At 42.6% G+C, this 20,251-nt stretch overlaps 4 protein-coding genes across 4 annotated transcripts in view; all 4 read right to left on the minus strand.

The window, feature by feature from the left end:
• LOC125275563 (protocadherin gamma-A11-like) overlaps window positions 1–3,365 on the minus strand; it is a 205,955-nt gene extending 202,590 nt beyond the window's left edge. Inside the window, exon 1 of the mRNA XM_048202674.1 lies at window positions 957–3,365. Within this exon, the coding sequence (XP_048058631.1) occupies window positions 957–3,332 (2,376 nt within the window). The 5' untranslated portion in view covers window positions 3,333–3,365. The remainder of the gene's footprint in view (window positions 1–956) is intronic.
• Window positions 3,366–7,487: 4,122 nt separating this feature from the next.
• LOC125275584 (protocadherin gamma-A11-like) lies at window positions 7,488–10,781 on the minus strand. The gene has a single exon (XM_048202691.1). The coding sequence runs from the start codon at window positions 9,999–10,001 to the stop codon at window positions 7,578–7,580; it is 2,424 nt and encodes an 807-aa protein (XP_048058648.1). The 5' UTR covers window positions 10,002–10,781; the 3' UTR covers window positions 7,488–7,577.
• A 1,425-nt stretch (window positions 10,782–12,206) lies between these two features.
• On the minus strand, window positions 12,207–15,178 carry LOC125275586 (protocadherin beta-15-like). The gene has a single exon (XM_048202694.1). The coding sequence runs from the start codon at window positions 14,819–14,821 to the stop codon at window positions 12,404–12,406; it is 2,418 nt and encodes an 805-aa protein (XP_048058651.1). The 5' UTR covers window positions 14,822–15,178; the 3' UTR covers window positions 12,207–12,403.
• Window positions 15,179–16,502: 1,324 nt separating this feature from the next.
• On the minus strand, window positions 16,503–19,705 carry LOC125275589 (protocadherin gamma-A10-like). The gene has a single exon (XM_048202697.1). It carries the CDS (start codon window positions 18,915–18,917, stop codon window positions 16,518–16,520), a length of 2,400 nt encoding a protein of 799 aa, XP_048058654.1. The 5' UTR covers window positions 18,918–19,705; the 3' UTR covers window positions 16,503–16,517.
• Between the last annotated feature and the right edge of the window lie 546 nt (window positions 19,706–20,251).

The raw sequence follows: 20,251 nt of genomic DNA on the forward strand, positions 1-20,251 counted from the left end.
GCGAATTAAAAAGAAAAGCAATTCTTACTAAATTTCCATTACGAATGTACTGGCGTAAAATAATAATAATACTACTACTACTACTACTACTAATAATAATAATAATAATTAATTAATAAATAAATAAATAAATAAATAAATAAAAATAGCAATGTTTAAATAAGATTTTAAAGCCATTTATATATATATATATATATATATATATATATATATATATATATATATATATATATATATATATATAACAGACAACAAACAAAGAGAGAGACGAGAGGGAGTCAATAATCCACATTTCTTGGATCTCCAAAAAGTGCAATGCAAGTCTGCAAGTCTATAAACACTTAAATGAAAAGAGAAAGTTACAGGGAACGCAGAGTAACTGAGAGATATGCGAAAATGACCAAACAGATCATGGACAAAAAGATAAATATTTTCATTTTTGTTCAAACTACACTGTTTTAGAATCCAATTTTACCCACAGTAAAATTCTCCAATTTCTGCACGAATACGAATAAATGACTCACAGGGATGTTCTTTGTAACTAACTCGTCAGTATAGGGGCCAGTATCCCCGCCTGTCACACGGAAGACCGGAATTCGATTCTGAGATCTCATCCTTTGGGGGCCTAACGGTTAGAGAGTTAGACTGGTAACCCGAAGGTTGCGGGTTCTGAGACTCTTAATCCCCAATCACTCCCTGGGCGTCACAGCCAAACATGGCTGCCTACTGCTCCGGGCGTGAGTGTCCGTGGTTTGCAGTGTGCCTGTGTTCAATTTGGATGGATGAAATTCAGAGGATAAATTTCGAGTATGGGTTACCATACTTTGTCTTCACTTCACTTTGACTTTCACTTTTGAACTAAAACATTTTAAATACCACCCTCCCATTTAAATACAAAGAGAAACTTCATATGGAGGTACAGACATTAAAATGACTCAATAAATAAACAGTCCTACCTGAAATGAGTCGCTCATTTCGGCATCAAGTCCTTCAAGATCATCCACAGCAGACTGAGTCTTTTTCAGAGTCAGGTCAGCAGTCAGTGTGCCCTCATTATAAGATCTGACGAACTTGAAGTCACTAGTGCGCGAGCCCGTGGTCAGGTACGCGTCATAATTGTAAGTGCTGCGGAGAGTTCCCGCGCCCTCCACCTCTGCGTAATTTGGAGGGAGATACGCGCTGGGAATGGCTACAGCTCCATCAAACAACAGTCTGGGCTTTCTCCTGCGACAAAACCTCACGGCCAGGATGATGATGATGAAGGTCAGGAAGAAAGTGGAAACGGACACCAGCGCGATGATCAAATAAAAGGTCAGTTTGGAGCTGCTCTCGTCATGAGACATGTCTTTCAGTTCTGGAACTTCAGCCAAGTTATCTGATATGAGTAAATACAACGCGCACGTGGCTGAGAGAGAGGGCTGTCCGTTATCTCTCACGGACACAATAAGGTTCTGCTTCATGCTGTCAGATTCAGAAATGTCCCGCTGCGTCCTGATTTCCCCGCTGTGGACACCGATAGTGAAAAGTCCCGGATCAGTGGCTTTAATAATGTGATACGAGAGCCACGCGTTCTGGCCAGAATCCGAGTCCACGGCGATCACCTTGGAGACCAGGGAGCCCGCCTGAGCAGCTTTGGGCACCATCTCGGTCATGAAGGAGTTTCCCTCCGGAGAGGGGTATAATATCTGAGGGGAGTTGTCATTCTCATCCGATATGAAGACACTCACGCTCACGTTACTGCTCAGAGGAGGAGAACCGTTGTCTCTGGCTAACACGAGCACTTTGAAACTCTTCAGCTGTTCGTAATCAAACGACCTCACGGCATGAATGACCCCGGTGTCTCCGTTAATGGATAGAAAGGAGGACACCGGTGCGCCATTGACATCAGAGGACAACAGAGAATAAACTACAGTGCCATTCTGTCTCCAGTCCGGGTCTGTAGCTGATACTGAACAAATAGAGGAGCCCGGTTTGTTATTTTCTTGCACATGAGCTCTGTAATTGTGCTCCTGAAAGACAGGTGGATTATCATTCACGTCAGCTACAGTCAAGTGAAGATTCTTGGTGGAAGATAAAGGCGGAGAGCCCTCATCAGTAGCAGTGATTGTAAGATTATAATCAGAGAGCAGCTCGCGGTCTAATTCACCTGTGGTCACCAGAGAATAGTAATTTTTGATTGAAGGAACGAGTTTAAATGGGACGTTCTGCTGAATGGAGCAGCGCACCTGTCCGTTATTCTCAGAGTCTCTGTCCTGAACATTAATGATGCCAACCTCTGTACCGGGGAACGCGTTCTCGGGAATGGAGATTTTAACAGATTTAGTCATTATTGTAGGGGCATTATCATTGACATCAATAACATCTATTAATACTGTACAATGACTGGCTAACCCTTGACCGTCTTTGGCTTGAATTGGCAGTTCAATTAAACTCTCCTCCTCATAATCAATGAGTCCTGTTAGTTTAATCTCTCCAGACAACGAATCGAGAGAAAATATGTCCATGAGGCGTTCGGATAAATGACCAAATTCATATGTCACTTCTCCATTTTGTCCCTCGTCAGCATCAGTAGCGCTCACTGTCAGCACTACAGTATCTACAGGAGAATTTTCAGGCAGACTGACTTTATAGACGGCCTGACTAAAGACTGGAGCATTATCATTAGCATCCAGCACAGTGACGTGTATGGCTACAGTACCTGATCTCGGTGGAGTCCCGCCGTCTACCGCAGTGAGAATTAATGTCACTTCCTTCTCCTGCTCGCGATCCAACTCTTTATTAAGAACTAGCTCGCCATATTTTCTTCCATTTGCACGCGTTAGGACACTAAGAAGAAAGTGTTCATTGTCCTGCAGCACATAATTCTGCACTGAATTAATTCCAATATCCGCATCGTGGGCCTCATCTAATAAATAACGAGATCCTTTGACCGCCGATTCCTGTATTTCGAATTTGATTAGACTTTGTTTGAACTGTGGTGAATTATCATTTATGTCCTCAATATTGAGAATGAAGCGATGAAGCTCTAAAGGATTTTCCAGCACGAGCTCTTGTTTAATAACACATGAAGCTTTCTTTCCACAAATCTCCTCTCTGTCGATTCTCTCCGCTACGGTCAGTTCTCCAGTATTCAGATTAATGTCACAGTATCGTTTTCTGGTACCTTCCTTATCAATTCGCGCCTCTCGACTTGATAGTTTGTCCACATCAAGCCCGAGATCCTTTGCTATATTTCCAATCACAGATCCGCGTTTCATCTCCTCCGGGAAAGAATAGCTCACGTCTCCATAAGCGGTGTGCGCCATCAGCACGAAGAACAAAAGACCAAACATCTCGACAGCAGAGCACAACGTTTGAAATGCCTAAAAAATTAAATCCAGGAACACAACTGTCACAGAACCCTTGTTTCCCTGGACTTCAATTCCCATGTTCCTCCTGTTCTCCACACCTGCACTCACTTCCCTCGTCAGTTCCTCATCATCACGGATCACCTGCACCTGGACTCTACTATCTGCACTCCCTTTATAATGCACTCACTCCCTTCACTCCTTGTCCGTTCTGAATGTTGTTTAATGTGTATGTTGGCGTTCCTGCCCTGTGTTTATTAAAGAAGTGTATTATTGTGGAAATCCGTATCTGCCTCATCTCTACACCAGCAAACGTAACAGAAGAACGGACCCAAAGAACAACCGGATTTTCCACAGAAAAAAAAAAAGAAGGATGGAAGCTTCCTTCTTCTCCCGGGCTCCAACTTCTCCCATGCCTCTCTCATCCTGGACGGCTAGTGAGCGGCTCATTGGACTCTTACAGGTGGGTCGTTCGCTGGAGAGGTATGTGGAGGAGTTCGCTGAACTTGCCTTTTTGTCTGACTGGCCTGAAGCACGTTTGATCGCCCTGTTTCTGGATGGTCTGGACGACAACACTGTCCGTTTAAACGAACCTGATTTTCGTCTCTCCTTAAGCGAAACTATCAATTTAATTTTGTTTTTTGAATGAGTCCAAATTTTTCGTGGAACAGGTTCAGGATGTGTGTTTGTCTCCAGGCCATCCAGAAACACGGTTGGCCGGGCCAGTCAGTCAGCCTCCGTCCTCCTCCGCATACCCCTCCAGCGAAGGTTTCCCCTGTGTCCTGCCGGGCCCACAAATCTCCGCTGGGTCCGGTAAACCTAAGAGGAGGAAGAGGAAGAAGGGCGAGCGCTCTCCAGTCTCCTGCGAGCCAGTCTCTTCAGTCTCCTGCGAGCCAGTCTCTCCAGTCTCCTGCGAGCCAGTCTCTCCAGTCTCCTGCGAGCCAGTCTCTCCAGTCTCCTGCGGGCCAGTATCTCCAGAGCCCGCTCCAGTATCTCCAGAGCCCGCTCCAGTATCTCCAGAGCCCGCTCCAGTATCTCCAGAGCCCGCTCCAGTATCTCCAGAGCCCGCTCCAGTATCTCCAGAGCCTGCTCCAACCCTGTGCGAGCCACCTAGTGAGGTGGCCTGGCTTATAGACTTTTGGACAGAGCCAAGTTCTCCAGTCTCCGCCGAGCCAAGCTCTCCGGTCCCCGCCGAGCCAAATGCTCCAGTCTCCGCCGAGCAAGCCGCTCCAGTCTCCGCCGAGCAAGCCGCTCCAGTCTCCGCCGAGCAAGCCGCTCCAGTCTCCGCCGAGCAAGCCGCTCCAGTCTCCGCCGAGCAAGCCGCTCCAGTCTCCGCCGAGCAAGCCGCTCCAGTCTCCGCCGAGCAAGCCGCTCCAGCCGCCGCCGAGCAAGCCGCGCCAGTCTCCGCCGCCGAGCAAGCCGCGCCAGTCTCCGCCGCCGAGCAAGCCGCGCCAGTCTCCGCCGCCGGGCAAGCAGCGCCAGTCTCCGCCGCCGAGCAAGCAGCGCCAGTCTCCGCCGCCGAGCAAGCAGCGCCAGTCTCCGCCGCCGAGCAAGCAGCGCCAGTCTCCGCCACCGAGCCCTTCATTATGAACTTTGTAAAGACTGTTTTCCCTCCCTGCCTCCCTCTCCCGCCTCCTCCAAGTCATGTCTATACTGCACCTCCACCTCAAGCCCCCTCGCCCAGATCTCCACCTTGGACCTCTGGGCGATTACCTTCACCCCGGCTCCAACCTCCCTCTGCTCCACCGTTGCCCTTCAGTCCTCCAGCTTCACCAGTATCCATCCTGCCTCCACTCACACCTTGGTCATTCATCAGCCTGCCCTCCCCTCTGGACTTCACTCCTCCGTCTCCGCTCCGTCACTCCGTCCCTCGGATTCAGTTGGCCTCCTCACTCCCCCCAGTGTTCGTTTTGTTGGCTGTCCTCCTGCTTTCACTGCGGCCTTCTGGAGCCCCGGCTGCGCTTCGGTCGGCGGAGCCTTCGGTTCCGCCATCACCCGCCAGTCCTTCAGCGACGCCTGGGCTCAACGCCTCGAAGGCTTCGGCTCCTGACCCGCCATGGCTGCCCGCTGCACCTGACCCGCCATGGCTGCCCGCTGCACCTGACCCGCCATGGCTGCCTTCAGCCCCTGACCCGCCATGGCTGCCTTCAGCCCCTGACCCGCCATGGCTGCCTTCAGCCCCTGACCCGCCATGGCTGCCTTCAGCCCCTGACCCGCCATGGCTGCCTTCAGCCCCTGACCTGCCATGGCTTTTGAACCTGCCCTGGAGACCTCCACTCCAGTTTGCTCCTCCCCCTGCACCAGCTTGAGGTCTCCAGGGCGCCCGCCCCCCTCCCGGTTGTTTCATCTACGGCGCGAGGACGCGCCTACCGGGAGGGGGGTAATGTCACAGAACCCTTGTTTCCCTGGACTTCAATTCCCATGTTCCTCCTGTTCTCCACACCTGCACTCACTTCCCTCGTCAGTTCCTCATCATCACGGATCACCTGCACCTGGACTCTACTATCTGCACTCCCTTTATAATGCACTCACTCCCTTCACTCCTTGTCCGTTCTGAATGTTGTTTAATGTGTATGTTGGCGTTCCTGCCCTGTGTTTATTAAAGAAGTGTATTATTGTGGAAATCCGTATCTGCCTCATCTCTACACCAGCAAACGTAACAACAACAATGTACATGTAAAAGGAGAACATAAATACAGATCTAAATTTTGAAATGTAAACAGAAATACATTATATGAGGCAGTCTCCGTCGACGATTTTCTATAATGAGGCGAGCTCAAAGTCCTGTGTATGACATCAGAATCAGGGTGGAGAGATGTGTACTGAACACACACATGGTTTCGCAGGTGAACAGCGACACTGTGAGTTAAAATAAGAAACTGCATGACATTCATATCTCTGACAGGATTAAGTGCTGAGAGGATTTAGGATCAAAACCCTATATGAATTAGAATTGATCGTTCATCAGTAGGAAAATTTTAAAAACAAATAAAAGTCTAGTTTAACTATATTTTAGACTTTAAACTGAACCCCACAAATGTTCTTGTGTCTAAAAGCACTTGAATGAGCCACATGATCTTGCTATTTTAAAGAGTCTGTTGTCAATGAAAGCGGTCAATTAAATTACATATACACATCTAATCTGTAAACCCAGTCCGTAACTATTTATAAAGAAAGTATTCCTTAGTCCTGTTTGAATCACTCACGTCCCCATAATGTCCTTCAAGAACATAAATTTGACCAATTTATAAAGAACACACATGTTCAAGACGACGCAAATGATTGAATCTAATTCATGGTCAATATAATAAAACAAAAGGTGAGGAAACCGCTCAACATCATCTGTTGTCTACAGCGAACTGTGATTTGACATCATGGACAGAGTGGAGAGAAACAATGTAAAGGCCAACGGTTTCACTTGTGAACAGCAATACAGAGTTCAATTATGAAACTCTAAAATCCCTGACAATAAATGGCAAGGATGTAACACTTTTGATGCATTTGAAATGACTTCACAATATTAAATGCCCTGTACAACCAAACATTCTCATAGGATTTAAAGAGAACACGCTCGATTTTCAAGAGCATCTATTCGTAAAAAACACGACTGTTTTCAGTCAGACTCAGTAGAAATGGAAAAACTTCACCAGCCACAGACACTACCTGTACAGCACCATGGACAGCGAATAGAAATATTCCCTTTATTCTATAACTTACTACCTGAGTGGAACGAGTGAAAAAACAACAACATCAATCTTTTTAAACGCAATTCACATAACATACAACACGAAAGGACGGCAAATAATAATAATAATAATAATAATAATAATAATAATAATAAAATAAAAATAATAATAATAAAAAAAAAAGAAATAAAGAAAAAAGATATAACTAATTGCATCGACACATCACGAGTCTATTTTGAGACATTTAAATAATCTCAATTGATAATAAACATTTATGAAATACCTTTTAGAACCAATTATTTCTGGAAGAATGCGTCTAATAACAAGTAGTTTCGCACAATTTGTCTCTTATTAATAACAACAACAAAAAAATTGTATTGACCTGCGTGTACACGATGTGGGTCTATAGCGGGAGATATGGAATACTTGCGCAAACAGAACCATTTAAAATGTAAAAATAAATTATTATTGAACAAGCTAATTTCAAACTAACCCACTACAAATATTATCTGAATGAGCCACGCAATATGTTTCAAAAACAAAGTCAGCATAGAGCACAAATAAAAAACATAAATAAAAGACTTAGTCCTACCTGAAATGAGTCGCTCATTTCTGCATCAAGTCCTTCAAGATCATCCACAGCAGACTGAGTCTTTTTCAGAGTCAGGTCAGCAGTCAGTGTGCCCTCATTATAAGATCTGACGAACTTGAAGTCACTAGTGCGCGAGCCCGTGGTCAGGTACGCGTCATAATTGTAAGTGCTGCGGAGAGTTCCCGCGCCCTCCACCTCTGCGTAATTTGGAGGGAGATACGCGCTGGGAATGGCTACAGCTCCATCAAACAACAGTCTGGGCTTTCTCCTGCGACAAAACCTCACGGCCAGGATGATGATGATGAAGGTCAGGAAGAAAGTGGAAACGGACACCAGCGCGATGATCAAATAAAACGTCAGTTTGGAGCTGCTCTCGTCATGAGACATGTCTTTCAGTTCTGGAACTTCAGCCAAGTTATCTGATATGAGTAAATACAACGCGCACGTGGCTGAGAGAGAGGGCTGTCCGTTATCTCTCACGGACACAATAAGGTTCTGTTTCATGCTGTCAGATTCAGAAATGTCCCGCTGCGTCCTGATCTCCCCGCTGTGGACACCGATAGTGAAAAGTCCCGGATCAGTCGCTTTAATAATGTGATACGAGAGCCACGCGTTCTGGCCAGAATCCGCGTCCACGGCGATCACCTTGGAGACCAAGGAGCCCGCCTGCGCAGCTTTGGGCACCATCTCGGTCATGAAGGAGTTTCCCTCCGGAGAGGGGTATAATATCTGAGGGGAGTTGTCATTCTCATCCGATATGAAGACACTCACGCTCACGTTACTGCTCAGAGGAGGAGAACCGTTGTCTCTGGCTAACACGAGCACTTTGAAACTCTTCAGCTGTTCGTAATCAAACGACCTCACGGCATGAATGACCCCGGTGTCTCCATTAATGGATAGAAAGGAGGACACCGGTGCGCCATTGACATCAGAGGACAACAGAGAATAAACTACAGTGCCATTCTGTCTCCAGTCCGGGTCTGTAGCTGATACTGAACAAATAGAGGAGCCCGGTTTGTTATTTTCTTGCACATGAGCTCTGTAATTGTGCTCCTGAAATACAGGTGGATTATCATTCACGTCAGCTACAGTCAAGTGAAGATTCTTAGTGGAAGATAAAGGCGGAGAGCCCTCATCAGTAGAAGTGATTGTAAGATTATAATCAGAGAGCAGCTCGCGGTCTAATTCACCTGTGGTCACCAGAGAATAGTAATTTTTGATTGAAGGAACGAGTTTAAATGGGACGTTCTGCTGAATGGAGCAGCGCACCTGTCCGTTATTCTCGGAGTCTCTGTCCTGAACATTAATGATGCCAACCTCTGTACCGGGTAACGCGTTCTCGGGAAAGGGACTGCTTAGAGATTGAATTACTATAACTGGTGCATTGTCATTAATATCTGTGACATCTATAAAAACTTTTGTGATGGTGGAAAGGCCATAATCATCCTTTCCTTCAACAATAATTTCATATCTTACCTCATCCTCAAAATCGACAGATCCTACCAGCTTAATTTCTCCAGTTTTGTCATCTAATGAAAATATTTGTTTTGCTGTTTCAGTTAAATGACCAAATTCATAAGTAACATAGCCATTTTGTCCCTCGTCGGCATCAGTAGCGCTCACTGTCAGCACTACAGTATCTACAGGAGAATTTTCAGGCAGACTGACTTTATAGACGGCCTGACTAAAGACTGGAGCATTATCATTAGCATCCAGCACAGTGACGTGTATGGCTACAGTACCTGATCTCGGTGGAGTCCCGCCGTCTACCGCAGTGAGAATTAATGTCACCTCTTTCTGCTGCTCACGATCCAATTCTTTTTCTAAAACTAACTCAATATTTTTGACACCTTCGGTTTCAGAATTAACAGCAAGCACAAAATTATCATTCCTCTGCAATGTGTAGCTTTGCACGGAATTTTGTCCTATATCTGGATCACGCGCTTCATTCACTCTAAAGCGCGCTCCTTTATCTGCAGATTCACTAATATCAAGCTTGACAAAATCTTTAGAGAACACGGGAGAATTGTCGTTTATATCTACAATTTGGAGATTAACACGATGCAATTCCAATGGATATTCTAGAACAAATTCAAAATGTAAATAGCACGTCAGTTTTTCTCTACAAAGTCCCTCTCTGTCGATTCTCTCCGCTACGGTCAGTTCTCCAGTATTCAGATTAATGTCACAGTATCGTTTTCTGTTACCTTCAGTATCAATACGAGCCTTACGAGATGACAGTCTGTTCACATCGAGCCCGAGATCCTTTGCTATATTTCCAATCACAGATCCGCGTTTCATCTCCTCCGGGAAAGAATAGCTCACGTCTCCATAAGCGGTGTGCGCCATCAGCACGAAGAACAAAAGACCAAACATCTCGACAGCAAGGCAGAACCAGTCAAATTTCCAAAAAACTAGTCAGAATTTTTCTCCAGATAAACAACAAATATGTCAAAAGAAAACTCAAAGTGATGAAATTTAGACAAGTAGACTGATTGCCTGATATACAGTCCTTCTGTCACTGTAGACGGTTTTCAATAACGAGACGAGCTTGAAGCCCTGTGTATGACATCAGAATCAGGGTGGAGAGATGTGTACTGAACACGCACATGGTTTTGCAGGTGAACAGCGACACTGTGAGTTAAAAGAAGAAACTGCACAACATCTCTGACAGAATTAATTGTTATAACATACAAAGAACAGGCGTTGCATACTTATTTAACAACTTTACACTTATCTTATTGTTATGTAATTGTTTAGCAAAGAAAAAGCCAACAGCAACATTCTCTGAAGAGGGAGAGATAAACGCAATCTCAGTATTATTAAAAACAAACAAACAAAAACATCGGAGGGATAGAGAGCTACAAATTTGTAAGAGCAAAATAAGCAATGGCTCCTAAACACCACCATAACAAGGAACAGCAATGTATGGTAAGGAATTTACAAGATTTACAAGACATTTCTTTTGCAAATAATTTCAACAGCATTAAAAATAAGTAATTATATTTTGATCCGAAAATTCAAATATTTATCTTTTAATATATTATCTGCATACATTGCTTATAGTGCACACATCCTTTTGTCCAGTCCATTGCTATGATTATTATCACTATGCAGAGGTGTAAATACCTGAAAACCATACTTGAGTAAAAGTACAGATATCTTACAGTGAAAATGACTCCATTACAAGTTACAAGTAACCAATTTCAAAACAACTTGAATAAAAGTCTTAGGCCTGGTTTCACAGATGGGGTTTAGCCTAAGCCAGGATTAAGCCTTAGTTCAATTAGGATATTTAAGTAGCTTTTAAAAACATGCAATAGAAAAAAACATTATTGGTGTGCACCTTGAGACAAAACAATGGCAGTGACGTATTTATAATATGTCAATACAAGTTTCTTTCAGTTAAAACAGCTCAAACATGCACTTTAGTCTAGGACTAGCTTAAGCCTTGTCTGTGAAACTGGGGGTTAGAGTATCTGATTTTAACAGTACTTATGTATTTTACTCATACTAAATATAGGTTCGAAGTTGCTCTAGTCTTCACGCCAGTGAAAATAAGAAACAATTGATTTGTAAGATGAGAAATCAAGTTTATTTTCTAAAATCGAAATAAAACTGAACACCTAAATGTTGCAATAAATCAAGGTCAACACAAAAGCCTCTTAAACGTCTACAAACTCTCAAGTCTCAGTTAAGCTCAAGTGCACAAAAAATGCCATAAGTAAACCAATATCCTTCAAAAAGGACTTGTCAATATAGTGGATAAATAAAATAATGTTAAGTAAAATTAAATAGTCAAAGTCTACTTGCACTGGATGTGCTGGTTTCAGCCTCATCACCGGCTGCAGCCATGACCTCATCTCATAAATCAAAAACCTGCGATTCAGAAACAACCTGCTAATGCACTTGCATTTAGGTAAAGTAGCCTTGTTGACATATTGGGTGAGTAAAGGAAAAACACACAAGATATACTACCTTCAGTGCCCTAAGATTGCGATATCGCTTCTTAATAGCAGAAACAAACTGCTGCAGAAAAAGTTAGGTGCCATGAAAAATGTAATGTGTAACTGCATGACTCATCACAAAAGTACTGGAGTAAAATGTACTGAAAGTAGAGAGTAAAAGTTGTAGTGAGTAGATTCTGGCTAACTTAAATATATCTGATTGGCCATTGCATTCAAGAGATCAACAGATATGTCCGTGATTGAATACATTGCTCACCACTGTAAAAATAAGTTGTAAATATTAAACATTTGAGGCTCTCCAAAGCGCAAACACAAATATGCACTGTAGCGTTTGCCAGATCTGTTTCTATAATATGCTATTATAACAGTATCAACTGAGGGTGCTGTTACTGTTTTCTTAGCATCCTGTAGAACCAACTGCATAAAACAAGACATGAGAGAAACGAGAAACTGCTTAAATATCAACATTTTATCACAAACTCAGCACACCCTTGCAACATTTTAAAAGATTCCTAACAAATTTTGCGGCTTTGAACCCAAAATGGCAGCTAGGGCAAATAATAATAATAATAATAAATAAATGAATAAATAAATAAATAAAAAACAAATGACATAAAACTACTCAAACTAGACCAGAAAGAAATTTGTAAAAGATCACCTAATTCAGCTACTTTAACTGACCCTGGAAGATTGTCTACAATAAAGCATTTGAAAGAGCCACGTGATCTGCCAAGAAAACAAAAAACAAAAAAACATTGCCAATGAAATCAGTCAAGCTGAAAAAAATAAATAAATACACATTTAAACAATTTAAATCCACCAAATCATTTTTAAAGAAAGACTTAGTCCTACCTGAAACGAGTCGCTCATTTCCGCATCAAGTCCTTCAAGATCATCCACAGCAGACTGAGTCTTTTTCAGAGTCAGGTCAGCAGTCAGTGTGCCCTCATTATAAGATCTGACGAACTTGAAGTCACTAGTGCGCGAGCCCGTGGTCAGGTACGCGTCATAATTGTAAGTGCTGCGGAGAGTTCCCGCGCCCTCCACCTCTGCGTAATTTGGAGGGAGATACGCGCTGGGAATGGCTACAGCTCCATCAAACAACAGTCTGGGCTTTCTCCTGCGACAAAACCTCACGGCCAGGATGATGATGATGAAGGTCAGGAAGAAAGTGGAAACGGACACCAGCGCGATGATCAAATAAAACGTCAGTTTGGAGCTGCTCTCGTCATGAGACATGTCTTTCAGTTCTGGAACTTCAGCCAAGTTATCTGATATGAGTAAATACAACGCGCACGTGGCTGAGAGAGAGGGCTGTCCGTTATCTCTCACGGACACAATAAGGTTCTGTTTCATGCTGTCAGATTCAGAAATGTCCCGCTGCGTCCTGATCTCCCCGCTGTGGACACCGATAGTGAAAAGTCCCGGATCAGTCGCTTTAATAATGTGATACGAGAGCCACGCGTTCTGGCCCGAATCCGCGTCCACGGAGATCACCTTGGAGACCAGGGAGCCCGCCTGCGCAGCTTTGGGCACCATCTCGGTCATGAAGGAGTTTCCCTCCGGAGAGGGGTATAATATCTGAGGGGAGTTGTCATTCTCATCCGATATGAAGACACTCACGCTCACGTTACTGCTCAGAGGAGGAGAACCGTTGTCTCTGGCTAACACGAGCACTTTGAAACTCTTCAGCTGTTCGTAATCAAACGACCTCACTGCATGAATGACCCCGGTGTCTCCGTTAATGGATAGAAAGGAGGACACCGGTGCGCCATTGACATCAGAGGACAACAGAGAATAAACTACAGTGCCATTCTGTCTCCAGTCCGGGTCTGTAGCTGATACTGAACAAATAGAGGAGCCCGGTTTGTTATTTTCTTGCACATGAGCTCTGTAATTGTGCTCCTGAAATACAGGTGGATTATCATTCACGTCAGCTACAGTCAAGTGAAGATTCTTAGTGGAAGATAAAGGCGGAGAGCCCTCATCAGTAGCAGTGATTGTAAGATTATAATCAGAGAGCAGCTCGCGGTCTAATTCACCTGTGGTCACCAGAGAATAGTAATTTTTGATTGAAGGAACGAGTTTAAATGGGACGTTCTGCTGAATGGAGCAGCGCACCTGTCCGTTATTCTCAGAGTCTCTGTCCTGAACATTAATGATGCCAACCTCTGTACCGGGTAACGCGTTCTCAGGAATCAATATTTTGACGGATTTAGTCATTATTGTAGGGGCGTTATCATTGACATCAGTAACATATATTAATACAGTGGATCGACCTGCTAATCCTTGACCGTCTTTGGCTTGAATCGGTAGTTCAATTGAACTCTCCTCCTCATAATCTACGATACCTATTAGTTTAAGCTCACCAGACACTGCATCGAGAAAAAATATTTCCAAAACACTTTCTGGTAAATTACCAAATTCATAGGTCACTTCTCCATTTTGTCCCTCGTCAGCATCAGTAGCGCTCACTGTCACCACTACAGTATCTAGAGGAGAATTTTCAGGCAGACTGACTTTATAGACGGCCTGACTAAAGACTGGAGCATTATCATTAGCATCCAGCACAGTGACGTGTATGGCTACAGTACCTGATCTCGGTGGAGTCCCGCCGTCTACCGCAGTGAGAATTAATGTCACCTCTTTCTGCTGCTCACGATCCAACTCTTTATTAAGAACCAGCTCGCCATATTTTCCTCCATTTACACCGGTAAGGACACTTAGGAGAAAATAGTCATTGTTTTCCAATGTATATGACTGCACCGAATTCATACCAATATCCGCATCGTTGGCCTCATCTAATATGTAACGAGATCCTTTGACCGCTGATTCCTGAATTTCGAATTTGATCATACTTTGTTTGAACTGTGGTGAATTATCATTGATGTCCTGAATATTAAGAATAAATCGATAAAGCTCTAAAGGATTTTCCAGCACGATCTCATGTTTTATAACGCACGAACCTTTTTTTCCACAAATCTCCTCTCTGTCGATTCTCTCCGCTACGGCCAGTTCTCCAGTATTCAGATTAATGTCACAGTATCGTTTTCTGTTACCTTCAGTATCAATTCGTGCATCACGACTTGACAGACTCTTCACATCAAGCCCGAGATCCTTTGCTATATTTCCAATCACAGATCCGCGTTTCATCTCCTCCGGGAAAGAATAGCTCACGTCTCCATAAGCGGTGTGCGCCATCAGCACGAAGAACAAAAGACCAAACATCTCGACAGCAGAACCTTTTGAATTCTTAAGAAACTGAACAAAAATATATTAAGGTATAGAACAAAAAAAAATATTTAAAATACGAAATGAACAAATTCGGGGAAAATAGACTAATTGCCTGATATACAGTCCTTCTGTCACTGTAGACGGTTTTCAATAACGAGACGAGCTTGAAACCCTGTGTATGACATCAGAATCAGGGTGGAGAGATGTGTACTGAACACACACATGGTTTTGCAGGTGAACAGCGACACCGTGAGTTAAAATAAGAAACTGCATTAATATCTCTGACAGAATTAAGTGTTAGAACATACGAAGACTGGCCGCTGTATACTTATTTAACAACTGCTTATTTTATTGTTATATAATTGTTTAACAAAGCAAGAGCCAACATCAACATTCTCTGAAGAGGGAGAGATAAACACAATCATAGTATGTATTAAAAAAAAAAAAAAAAAAAAAAAAACTGGAGGGACTGAGAACTACAAATATGTAATAACAAAATACTCAAACACTAAGAGTAAATGCCAATGCAGTACCATAGATAGCAACAGGGAAAACCTGCCCAATGCCATTTCCAATCAGACTAAAATTACGTTTAAAGTACTTTCTTCAACGGAATATTGCTGACATTAGGCTGCAGAATCAAATCACTGATGGTGCTTCGGATATTAGTGATGGTGATCTAGTAAAATGCAGATGTAACGTGTAAGCAATGGCTCCTAAACACTACCATAACAAGAATAGCAATGCATAGTCATAGTGAGAGATATTTACAAGATTACAATAACTTTTACATGTAATTGTAATAGATATTCAATAATATTTTGATTACGAAAATTGAAATATTTCTATTAACCTATTCGTCTTCCTTTACATTAATGCACATCTTATTTGACTCACCGTATTTTGTCCAGTTCATGTGGTTATCACTTTCACTCACTGCAATTTCTAGAGTGAATCCAGGTTTTGTGGATGTCACTTCTGAAACTTTGTAGCGTGTGAGGCCGTTGGTCTTCTTAGCAGCATAAAAATTTAAACTTTTATTCTACACTGCACAGTGAATCTCTTGTATACATTGTGTCCAGACGTTGTATGTTATTAGAGGATTAACTAGCATGAAAAAAAAAAAAAAAAAAACATAAATAAAAAACTTTTGACGCTCTCCAGAGCACAAACACAAATACGCACTAACGTCACATGTTTCGCAAATATGTTATTACACTTTTCAACTGAGGGTGCTGATGCTGTTTTCATTTAAAGGAACTAGCATCCTCTAGCACCCTGTAGAACCAGGCCTAACTGACATCCGTAATTAATTCCCTATAAACTAACTGCATTTAAAGAAGACATAAGTGAAATGTAAAACTGCTTAAAATAACATTTTATCACAAACTCAACACGTGTCACCTTGAAAAAGATTACTGGCAAACAACTTTTACGACTTTGAACCAAAAATTTGTGAATCGTTCTGCATGATTTACAATTACTCATACTAGACCAGAAAAAAAGTGTAAAAAGATCACTTAATGCAGCTACATTTCTGACTTCAAATAGACCCTCAAAAGTGTCTACAATAAAACAAATTTGAAAGAGCCACATGACCTGCCAAGAACATAAAACAGTGCCAATGAAAGTAGTAAAGTGTAAAAAAAAAAAAAAAAAAGGGTTTAAAAAAATAAATCCACACAATGATTTATAAAGAAAGACTTAGTCCTACCTGAAACGAGTCGCTCATTTCTGCATCAAGTCCTTCAAGATCATCCACAGCAGACTGAGTTTTTTTCAGAGTCAGGTCAGCAGTCAGTGTGCCCTCATTATAAGATCTGACGAACTTGAAGTCACTAGTGCGCGAGCCCGTGGTTAGGTACGCGTCATAATTGTAAGTGCTGCGGAGAGTTCCCGCGCCCTCCACCTCTGCGTAATTTGGAGGGAGATACGCGCTGGGAATGGCTACGGCTCCATCAAACAACAGTCTGGGCTTTCTCCTGCGACAAAACCTCACGGCCAGGATGATGATGATGAAGGTCAGGAAGAAAGTGGAAACGGACACCAGCGCGATGATCAAATAAAACGTCAGTTTGGAGCTGCTCTCGTCATGAGACATGTCTTTCAGTTCTGGAACTTCAGCCAAGTTATCTGATATGAGTAAATACAACGCGCACGTGGCTGAGAGAGAGGGCTGTCCGTTATCTCTCACGGACACAATAAGGTTCTGTTTCATGCTGTCAGATTCAGAAATGTCCCGCTGCGTCCTGATCTCCCCGCTGTGGACACCGATAGTGAAAAGTCCCGGATCAGTCGCTTTAATAATGTGATACGAGAGCCACGCGTTCTGGCCAGAATCCGCGTCCACGGCGATCACCTTGGAGACCAGGGAGCCCGCCTGAGCAGCTTTGGGCACCATCTCGGTCATGAAGGAGTTTCCCTCCGGAGAGGGGTATAATATCTGAGGGGAGTTGTCATTCTCATCCGATATGAAGACACTCACGCTCACGTTACTGCTCAGAGGAGGAGAACCGTTGTCTCTGGCTAACACGAGCACTTTGAAACTCTTCAGCTGTTCGTAATCAAACGATCTCACGGCATGAATGACCCCGGTGTCTCCGTTAATGGAGAGAAAGGAGGACACCGGTGCGCCATTGACATCAGAGGACAACAGAGAATAAACTACAGTGCCATTCTGTCTCCAGTCCGGGTCTGTAGCTGATACTGAACAAATAGAGGAGCCCGGTTTGTTATTTTCTTGCACATGAGCTCTGTAATTGTGCTCCTGAAATACAGGTGGATTATCATTCACGTCAGCTACAGTCAAGTGAAGATTCTTAGTGGAAGATAAAGGCGGAGAGCCCTCATCAGTAGCAGTGATTGTAAGATTATAATCAGAGAGCAGCTCGCGGTCTAATTCACCTGTGGTCACCAGAGAATAGTAATTTTTGATTGAAGGAACGAGTTTAAATGGGACGTTCTGCTGAATGGAGCAGCGCACCTGTCCGTTATTCTCAGAGTCTCTGTCCTGAACATTAATGATGCCAACCTCTGTACCGGGTAACGCGTTCTCGGGAACGGGACTGTTTAGAGAATTTATTGCGATTACAGGAGAGTTATCATTGACATCAGTAACATCTATTACTACAGTGCATCTACTTGCTAATCCTTGAACATCTTTAGCTTGAATGGGCAGTTCAATTGTACTCTCCACTTCATAATCAATCTCACCTCTTAGTTTAATCACACCAGATACTGAATCGATGAAGAATAGCTGCAGAACATTTTGAGGTAAATGACCAAATGCATATGTCACTTCACCATTTTGTCCCTCGTCAGCATCAGTAGCGCTCACTGTCAGCACTACAGTATCTACAGGAGAATTTTCAGGCAGACTGACTTTATAGACGGCCTGACTAAAGACTGGAGCATTATCATTAGCATCCAGCACAGTGACGTGTATGGCTACAGTACCTGATCTCGGTGGAGTCCCGCCGTCTACCGCAGTGAGAATTAATGTCACCTCTTTCTGCTGCTCACGATCCAGCTCTTTATTAAGAACTAACTCGCCATATTTCCCTCCATTTGCCCCCGTAAGCACACTCAGAATAAAATTGTCATTGTTTTGAAGTGTATATGACTGCACTTCATTCATACCAATATCCGCATCGTGGGCCTCATCTAATAAATAACGAGATCCTTTGTCCGCTGATTCTCGTATTTCAAATTTTATAACACTTTCTTTGAACTGTGGTGAATTATCATTTATGTCCTCAATATTGAGAATGAAGCGATGAAGCTCTAAATGATTTTCCAGCACGAGCTCCTGTTTAATAACGCAAGAAGCTTTCTTTCCACAAATCTCCTCTCTGTCGATTCTCTCCGCTACGGTCAGTTCTCCAGTATTCAGATTAATGTCACAGTATCGTTTTCTGTTACCTTCAGTATCAATGCGAGCCTTACGAGATGACAGTCTGTTCACATCGAGCCCGAGATCCTTTGCTATATTTCCAATCACAGATCCGCGTTTCATCTCCTCCGGGAAAGAATAGCTCACGTCTCCATAAGCGGTGTGCGCCATCAGCACGAAGAACAAAAGACCAAACATCTCGACAGCAGAACAGAACCTTTTGAATTCTTAAGAAACTGAACAAAAATATATCAAGATATAGAACAAAAAATATTTAAAATACGAAATGAACAAATTTGGAAAAATTAGACTAACTGCCTGATATACAGTCCTTCTGTCACTGTAGACGATTTTCTATAACGAGACGAGCTTGAAGCCCTGTGTATGACATCAGAATCAGGGTGGAGAGATGTGTACTGAACACACACATGGTTTTGCAGGTGAACAGCGACACTGTGAGTTAAAATAAGAAACTGCATGACACTCTGACCGTATGAAGTCATGGAATATACACTGAACTGGCTATATACTTTCTGCGAAAACAATAACAAACACCAACATTCACTGAAGAGTTGAATACGACCAGAACATTTGTGGTACTCAAACAATGTAGCTCTCTGTGAATGACAGTGCAGCACCACGGACAGCAACACAACAACAACAAAAATTTATGCTCTATGCCATTCCCAATCCTACTAAAAGAGCTTCAAAAAGTGTGGACATTGGAATTGTATTGCCTTCATAAGCCAATTTACATCGACGAGAGAAAAACACAACAACTTAAAATAACAGTTTGTCCACGGGGACACAAACTAAGGTTAGATAAAATGTTAAAATGAGCTTGACAGAACTCTTAATCTATGAGACTTTCTTCTTCCCCAAAGGATCACCAGCAATCAACTTTATGCTCTTTGAATTTAAAATATTAGATAGTGCCTAAAAAGAATGAACAACTCTTATAAAACACATCAGTTATTTATGAAACCAATTCCTCAAACATAAAAAACAAACAAACAAACAAAAACATTATATAGCTAGGTAGCTTGCTTTCACACTTAAAACTTCATCTCAAAACTTTCCATTGGTGTAAAATAAAGTAGTTGAATGAGCCACATGATCTTTCAAAATACTGTCAATTAAATCGCAAATACACATTTAGCATGAAAAATATAGGCTATAGATTAAAATAGTTTTATACAAGACTTTGTCATTCATACTAAAAGACACGCAACAATGTCTGTGGCACATGACGCAATACATCGACACATGTCACAAGTTTTAATGGCACATGTCTATAACAACCGATGTGCCAAAGGCTTCTGATCGTAAGATGCATGTCACTTAAAGTTAATACCACCTATCATAGATATTCACTGATTTCTGCACGAATACGAATAAATGGCTGAGAGAGATGTTCTTTGTAACTAATTAAACCTTATTTTATTTTAATACAAAATAATAACATAAGAAATAATAAACTATTTAAATGAATCACATTTCAAAGAGATTTTTAGTCATGCTCATGTATCTAA

Source organism: Megalobrama amblycephala, linkage group LG9 (assembly GCF_018812025.1).
Source record: "Megalobrama amblycephala isolate DHTTF-2021 linkage group LG9, ASM1881202v1, whole genome shotgun sequence".
In the NCBI taxonomy this organism is placed as follows: Eukaryota; Metazoa; Chordata; class Actinopteri; order Cypriniformes; family Xenocyprididae; genus Megalobrama; species Megalobrama amblycephala.

Bases quoted from the DNA above. Each gene is read 5' to 3' on its own strand.
- LOC125275584 (XM_048202691.1), bottom strand. From the start codon at position 10,001: ATGTTTGGTCTTTTGTTCTTCGTGCTGATGGCGCACACCGCTTATGGA.
- LOC125275586 (XM_048202694.1), bottom strand. From the start codon at position 14,821: ATGTTTGGTCTTTTGTTCTTCGTGCTGATGGCGCACACCGCTTATGGA.
- LOC125275589 (XM_048202697.1), bottom strand. From the start codon at position 18,917: ATGTTTGGTCTTTTGTTCTTCGTGCTGATGGCGCACACCGCTTATGGA.